The 7,742-nt window shown below is 50.2% G+C and overlaps 1 protein-coding gene across 1 annotated transcript; it reads right to left on the bottom strand.

The window, feature by feature from the left end:
- Positions 1–648: 648 nt before the first annotated feature.
- LOC148830228 (uncharacterized) lies at positions 649–7,207 on the bottom strand. The gene is made up of 4 exons (XM_088920724.1): positions 6,891–7,207; positions 4,238–4,762; positions 2,551–2,696; positions 649–888 (listed from the first exon to the last, which is right to left on the bottom strand). The coding sequence occupies exons 1-3, from the start codon at positions 6,955–6,957 to the stop codon at positions 2,566–2,568; spliced, it is 723 nt and encodes a 240-aa protein (XP_088776850.1). The 5' UTR covers positions 6,958–7,207; the 3' UTR covers positions 649–888; positions 2,551–2,565.
- Between the last annotated feature and the right edge of the window lie 535 nt (positions 7,208–7,742).

Below are 7,742 nucleotides of genomic sequence, written 5' to 3' on the forward strand. Positions count from 1 at the left end.
CGGTTTAGTTTCTGGCTTCACACTGTCAACAAGCTTCACAGAAGAGCTGCAGGTTGGAGCAACATATCATTTCCTAATGGGAACAGTGCTGGTGCTTGAATTGGACGGCCCACTAAAAGTTAAAAAGCTGCACGGAGAGGAAAGAAGGAATATGCAAAATAAAAAGCAGTCCCTTCTCGTCACAGAATAATTACAGTGGAATTACCGTTTGCGCATCTTGTCAGCTGAATTAACGTTTTTTTTCCTTCTTGCATCTCGTAGATGGGTAACGGGACCAACTACCCTAGGATACAGCCATCTGCTGTATAGGAGATACGAGAGAGGTGGATGTCACGACTTACATTTTTGGTTGCTGACAGCTACTTATCTGGGCCCAGACCTGTAGGAGGAGTGAGATAGCTATCAGCAGGGCTGCCTGGTGGAACAGGATTTAACCGGATACCTAAAGCAACAATTGCGTCTTGCCACATTCCTGCTCAGCTAAGTGAAGGATGTACAGTTCACAGATGACTTTTGAAAACAACACCCAGTATAAAGTTATATAAAAGCTAGACGTGAAATGCAATTTTTCAGGATGTACTGATGGGGGTTGTTAGGGCTTCGATAAAAAGTCAGTTTCTGTCAGAGGAATCAAAATTTCTCAGAGCCTTTTATATCAAAACCCAACAGTTTATTCCAAGAACATCCTAATAAATATTTAACTTTTTTAACTCTGCTGGTCTTGTTGAGCATCTTTTTATGGTATCTGTTTTTATTTTAAAAAGTCCACCTTTTGTGCCCCGATTCCCAAGTACTGGGTCTCGAGTCAGACGAATCAGTTTGCTGAAGGCGTGAACAGTGGGAATGGGTTTGTCCACACGCCGCAGACCTCTGGCCAGCCAATTCAGCCTGGAAAAACACAAGCAGTGCAAGAGGTTAGGAACAAAACCACTAAGAACACCAACTGCCTTTCTCCACAATACGATACTGGCGGAAACTGTATCCCTAACACAGAGCATGCAAACAAAATATTCGATTCTATTGGTATCAACATTTAGTTTTAGAAAAGTAAAACAGTTTCCCTCCTCCCAGCACCCTCCTGAGTACTACAGGACACTAACGAATACAAATGACTTTCTAAAGGACAAAACATATTGTCCGGGGGAAATGAGTGTGCAAGAAGATACCTTGTGCTTTCTGTTTAACTCTTGTTTATCGGGTTGCCATAAGAACAATGCAAACGACAATGTAACGACACTGGTGCACAAAACCCCTTCAGAATTACACAGCCGGAACAATCCAGACAGACATCGACAATGACAGCTCAGCTGTGGTTAGGGATCTAGGTGACCTTTCCCGGAACAGAAGATTTAAGCATAATTGTATGAAGCCTGACCCCTCCCCCTGGCACAGAGTACCATGGTCTTTAAACAATAACGGGTCCACTCCAGCCCAGGTAACACACAGCAGGGCTGAGATCTCCAGCGGCTGCCCTCTGCACAGGGGGGCAAACTGTCTGCCTGCTGCTGCATGTGGAGGCAGGACAACTGCCCCACCGGCCCCTGTGTCACCTGCAGCTGTCACTCCTCTCCCTGACCCAGATCATCCCAAGGACATTTCTGGGGACGTGACAGGGGAGCAGCCGGTTCCTGGCACAGCTCCGGGGGCCTGTCAGCCCGAGAAAAAAGCCAAAGGGCAGGCTTAATAATATCCACGAGCGAGAGTGACGTCAGGGACCAGCCTGACAGCCAAACAATGGAGCCGGCCTGAACCCTCAGGCACCAGGGACTTTTTTGGGACATAGACAGCCTAAAGCGCGATGAGACATCATGCTGGCCCATGGCTCCTAAAGAGCTCACGTACATCAACGTCCTGGGGTGTTTATATACACATGGGCTGAGGACGAATCAAACGTACCCAGCTGCCCCCACCCAGGTCTAGCTCTCAAAGTGCTCCCTTGCTCCAGATCTCCTCAGTGCAGGGAGCTGGAGAAAGGCAGGACACCCTTTTATTCCTTATTTTCACAGAGTGAACCTGTCCCAAAAACCGGCCAAGACAGCAGAAAGAGTTTAAAGGAGCCACAGGGGGCAATATAATCTTTGCATTTATCATGAATCAATGGACCTTTTCAATCCACCTTTACCAATCTCCTCACAATCTCCGTCTCTGAACTGGCCTCATCGCTCTGCTCTCCTCCCCACTGAGAGCTGGTCGCGCACTCTGGCTGCTGTCACATCATCCAGGTGGGGTTACACACTGCTGGTGGTGGTGGAGGGGATCCCAATTACCTGTAAAGTGCTTTGAGTGGAGTGTCCAGAAAAGCCCTATATAAGTGTAATGTTTATTTTCTTTAAATTTAAAAAATAGGGACTTACACATTGGGAATACTTGCACAAGCAGAATTCTCAGAATCAAAACCGGAACCCTTGAGATCTGTTTCTCTGGGGAACAGACCAGATTCGAACCTGTGTCCTTCAGTCACATGGCAAGGGGTAGCCATTGGCGCCCACCCATCAGGGATGGCGACAGGAAGTGTGCTTGCTGCCCACCTTGGCAATCTCGGTTACTCACCCGGAGTCGATCTGTTTATTTCTTCAGACACATGAGCTTCTCTCTGAACTGCGGTACTATGATGGTCACCAGTCCCACCATCACCCCCACGGCTGCCACCACCACCCCGATAATTGTGCCAACGGACTCCTCCATCCCGAACAGACCTGCCGGGCAGCAGGAAAGAGCACCCCAGGATTAGAGCCACTCTCAGGGTAGCCTGCACCCCTCCAGACTGGCTCTATAGTTTGCAACGAAACTGTTGTCACTGTCAGCATCTTCTTTCACCATGAGACAGGAATCTGAAGCGACCACATAGTATTATGATACCGTGAGCTGGGGTCTCGACTTTGTGAAGGAATACTGGTGTGTTATAGTGTGCTACACTGACATTATCGGATACCTGACAATATATCATCACAGGTGCAGGCAGGACACAGAGAGATTCTCAAATGGTGTCCTCCTGGGAATGTCCTCAGCATCTCCCATCTGCCTGACCTGTTCTTCTTACTTGGCGACTTTACTGCATCCTCATAACCCACTACAGCACCACTCTGTGGGGAAGAACTGTCTATCCTGCAATCAGGCTAAAGCAGATTAACATTTTTTTATTCAGAAAGCGATCTAGCAATCCATCAGCATGGGTCATGTCATCTTCAGCTATTTACAGGGCAGGTCAAATCTTTTCCTCTGCCGGACCATTCTGTAGTCATGTTAAATAAAGCCTTTGAAGAAACCTGTCTTTCCTCTTTCTGCACCAAGACATTCCTTTTCTTTTCTCTCTGGCACTCTCTGTCACGGCTCCAGAGAGCTTCAGCTCTGCGCTGGAATCCTGCTCTGCGACTGTCACTCGTTTCGGTTGTCGGCTGTCATGCTCCTGTTGCTGTCTGTTCCAGTTATGGGCAGGCTGAGTTTTCATCCATTAAAAGCTAATATAGTCCTTTGAAGGTTGGTTCCTGTTAGTTTTCTGTTCTGGAGTTCCTGGGTCTTGTCATGCATTGGGTTTGGACCTAGAGCCACTGTCCCCCTGCACAGACTGTCCAAGATCAGCTTTACTCACCTAGAGCCACGGTCCCCCTGCACAGACTGTCCAAGATCAACTGGACTCACCTAGAGCCTGTCCCCTTGCACAGTCTGTCCAAGTTCAGCTGGACTCACCTAGAGCCTCTGTCTCCCTGCACAGTCTGTCCAAGACCAGCTGGACTCACCTAGAGCCTCTGTCTCCCTGCACAGTCTGTCCAAGACCAGCTGGACTCACCTAGAGCCTCTGTCTCCCTGCACAGTCTGTCCAAGACCAGCTGGACTCACCTAGAGCCTCTGTCTCCCTGCACAGACTGTCCAAGATCAGCTGGACTCACCTAGAGCCTCTGTCTCCCTGCACAGACTGTCCAGGACCAGCTGGACTCACCTAGAGCCTCCGTCTCCCTGCACAGACTGTCCAGGACCAGCTGGACTCACCTAGAGCCTCCGTCTCCCTGCACAGACTGTCCAAGACCAGCTGGACTCACCTAGAGCCTCTGTCTCCCTGCACAGACTGTCCAAGACCAGCTGGACTCACCTAGAGCCTCTGTCTCCCTGCACAGACTGTCCAAGACCAGCTGGACTCACCTAGAGCCTCTGTCTCCCTGCACAGACTGTCCAAGACCAGCTGGACTCACCTAGAGCCTCCGTCTCCCTGCACAGACTGTCCAAGACCAGCTGGACTCACCTAGTCCTTTCCGGATGCTCAGCTTGGTGCCAGGGCCCCTGAGAGTCTCGCCGCTGGGCAGCGTGACGTTGCAGAAATAGATGCCGTAGTCGTTCGAGGTCACGTTCAGGAGGGTCATGGAGGCGTCTCCCGCCTGCGGGTCTCCACTGAGGAAGGCCCGCCCGGAGTACCCCCCGCCCTCCACCGTCTGGTTTTCCACCAGCACCTGCAGATCTCCTTCCACCTGCTGGTTCACCCACTTCACCTCCAGGCCCCGGCTGGGCGGCCTCAGCAGGCAGGAGAAGACCACATTCTCCCCCTCGACCGCCTTCTCTTTCTGGGGGCTCTGCTCCAGCCAGTGCCCCACTGTCTCTGTGGGAGTCGGCTGCTCCGTGCTGTTGTCGGGGCGCCCGGCTCCCAAGATCACCGGCGTGGGGGGCGTCCCCAAACCCTCGGGTTTAGGGTCGTCTGCGGCATTCGCAACAGCCGTCCAGCTGGGAACTGTGGCTCCATCAGCAACATGGCTGACTGGGATTAAAGCAGCCGCTGGGAAATGAAGGACAAACAGGAATGAACATCCATTCATCCTTTATTTAAATGTACCATGCTTATCAGTTTTTGATTTGCAGGCGTTGTTTTATTGTTATTCAGGGTTTGAAGATAAAACTATGACAGAACCTGTACCAGCCCTCCTCTTGGAGTTAACATGCGTCACATCATGGCACTCTGGGGCGTGCTCTTCATCTTCATCACTGTGGGATTGCTGTCGTTCCTGTGCAAAACCATCATCAAGTGGATTTTGTGTGGAATAGCTCAAAACAGTGCCAAAACTAGCACTTCTGTCAGATTCACAACAGGTGACGGCGCAAGCTTTCTCTGTGTCTCTGCTTCCCTGGTGTTTGGAGTAATAGTAAGTACTACAGCTGGAGTCGACAGTTTCTGCTGTCGGTGAAGCAGGACACAGAATGACGGTTCCACTGTAGAACCGTTGTCTGTCTGTGACCACACTGCCCTGCAAGACCCTCCTCAGTTACAGCAGCCCTGGTGTTTGTTAGGGCTTGGCACATTCAGTTCACTTCTATAACAGGCAGGTATCAGCTCAGGGAGTTAAGCAGAGGAAAAGACCAGGGAAAATAACATTTTAACTGAAAAAGAAGTAGACAGTGTGAATCACCTCAACCCAAGAAAATGGCACTTCCATGCACTGAACAGCCTGTTCAGGACTGTTGAGTGGGGTTCAGTGTCATCTCTCCCTGTCTCTGTACAGCTGTCAGATACTGAACACTGCCTCGATTGTTCCAGGAGCCACTGGCAGCAGAACCTGCTCCGCTGACAGGGTCACGCCAGGGTGTTTGTAAAGCCAAGGTATTCAAACTATTCCCCTGGCTATAAATATCAATGAGCTGCTAGAAAAAGTAGACATCTAAAATTAGAAACCACCTAAGTCACATGCTCTATCATCAGCCGTGCAGTACACATTCATCTAAACTTTCTGCATACACCTGCTACATTAAATTACGATTTACAGGCTTTTATACTAACCTTATGGGCAGTTCGTTATTAGATACTCTGTGGTTTAAACCCACAGTTGATGATATTGGTGAGAAATGCCGATTGTAAAGAGAGACCACTGTTTAGACCGGGACACGTATGAATAAGATCTTTGGAAACATGGCAGTTATTAAAACAGACACACGAGGGGACCCTCAGTCAAAGCAGTTCATCAAACCAAGAAGAGAAAACAACAGCTGCAGTGCAAACAGAATACTGCACCTATCTGTCTTTCAGACGGGTTTAATAATGTCCAGTTAATTGATGTGGTTATGAAAAAGAATAAACCGCCTGTACACGAGAGCTTGTGTAAATTCAGTCAATGTTATATGACTCCACTTTTAGAATACCAGCTTATTAACTTCAGTTAATCTTATTAACTGTAGAAAATGTAGGAAGAAAGAAAACTTTTTTCCTCCTACGGGCCCTGATTCCTGTGTCTATTTAGTTGCAGTACGATTGATAAAGAAAATTGTTTCATGTGTTAAGTTCACTTACTTAGTGATATCCGTACTCTCTCTGACACTGCCTGGGGTTTTGAATTTCAAAACATTTTCCGAAGCTTTCAGAGGCTGCGCTTTTACTCTCCGCTCTAGTTTTGCAAAAGCATTGACAAAAAACCCCTGACACCTTAAACGTGTATCAGCTAAAATCTAATACACATCTATAAAAAGCGCCTGTTAAACCATGCTGCAGTGTCGGCCGACTTTAAAACACAGAAAAAGCAACAGAAATGAGCCTCCTGGCTGTATCTATCAAGCAGAAAGCCCCTACAGCACTTAGAGATAGGACAGAAGCCACAAGGCTCCTGTGCACGTCCTCCTTTCTTTAGATGGTCTGCCAGGGTTTCCCGCTTCTGACGAGGCTCCTGAGTAACTGCATGCACACAGAGGAGAGCCAAAGCACAAGAACAACGCCAGCTGCCGCACAGGCCGATAAGCGCCTGGGAAGAATCGTGCAAAATTTGAAGACCATCAGACTACAGCAGGAGGGTGCTGCTAACGCTGTGGTGCCTCGTAGGAAGTTGTAAGGCTTTGCTCCCGTTTGCAGGCGTTGGTTTTTGCACAGCCCCTGGGGAAGCATGCGGGAGCGGGCGTGCGCACCTGAGTCACCATGCTCTTACCTGCCAAAGCAGCGATCAGGAGGCGTGTGGCCACGGGGCTGGAGGAGAGAGCGGAGACAGAGGCCATGGCAGAGGGGAGCCCAGGCAGTGCTGAGAGCAGAGCAGGAGCTAAATCCAGCCACAGGCAGGGGCTCTGATCTCTGATCCTGTTTCTATGTTGGTGTCATTACAGCAGGCTGTGCTGACCCCTTGTTCGCCCCATCTGGCACGAGGCGGGAGAGGGCAGAGGCTCCTGCAAACGCACTGGACTGTCCGGCGGTTTCTTATGCACCCCGGGCAGCTCGGATTCTTACCTCCCCCCCCCCCCCCCGCCTCCAGCCTTCAAGACGCCCTGACATTGTCACCTGGGATGTGTGACATGGATTTCCGTCTTTGTTTGTGCGGGTGTGTGTGCAACGCGCTGGACGGGCAGAAGGAGATAGTGAGGCTGCCGAGGTGCGGTCGTGGGGAATGTCGGCTCCACCGAGACACTCTCCCCACACCGCCACGGTCACTCTGGCCGGCCTGCCTTGGCTCAACACTGCAGCCTTAAAGGAACACCCACTCCTGGGGGCAGGAGACAGGCCCTGCCTTCTGTCCCCCTGTGCCTGGCTTCCGGTCCTCAGAGCCTCCGCTGAGGCGCCCAGAGGCACTGATACTGATGTCAGCTTGACACCCAGAAACGATCAAGTCCAGCTGGATGAGGTCCAGACATGCCTACAAAGCGAGCCCTCTGTGGGGGGGGGACTGTTAAGACAGATGTTGTACTATGCTCTAATTATAATAAACGCAATAATACTACAGTATCTCTATGCGATTCAAGAACCTCAGGGCTCTTTGTACACTGTCACACGTATCACAGCTGACAGACAG

This window comes from Atractosteus spatula, chromosome 7 (assembly GCF_055471065.1).
Source record: "Atractosteus spatula isolate fAtrSpa1 chromosome 7, fAtrSpa1.hap1, whole genome shotgun sequence".
NCBI lineage: Eukaryota > Metazoa > Chordata > Actinopteri > Semionotiformes > Lepisosteidae > Atractosteus > Atractosteus spatula.

Bases quoted from the DNA above. Each gene is read 5' to 3' on its own strand.
- LOC148830228 (XM_088920724.1), bottom strand. From the start codon at position 6,957: ATGGCCTCTGTCTCCGCTCTCTCCTCCAGCCCCGTGGCCACACGCCTC. The intron at 4,763-6,890 runs GTAAGAGCATGG...TTCATTTCCCAG, and splicing joins CCTGATCGCTGCTTTGGCAG to CGGCTGCTTTAATCCCAGTC. The intron at 2,697-4,237 runs GTGAGTCCAGCT...GCTGCCCGGCAG, and splicing joins GAGCATCCGGAAAGGACTAG to GTCTGTTCGGGATGGAGGAG.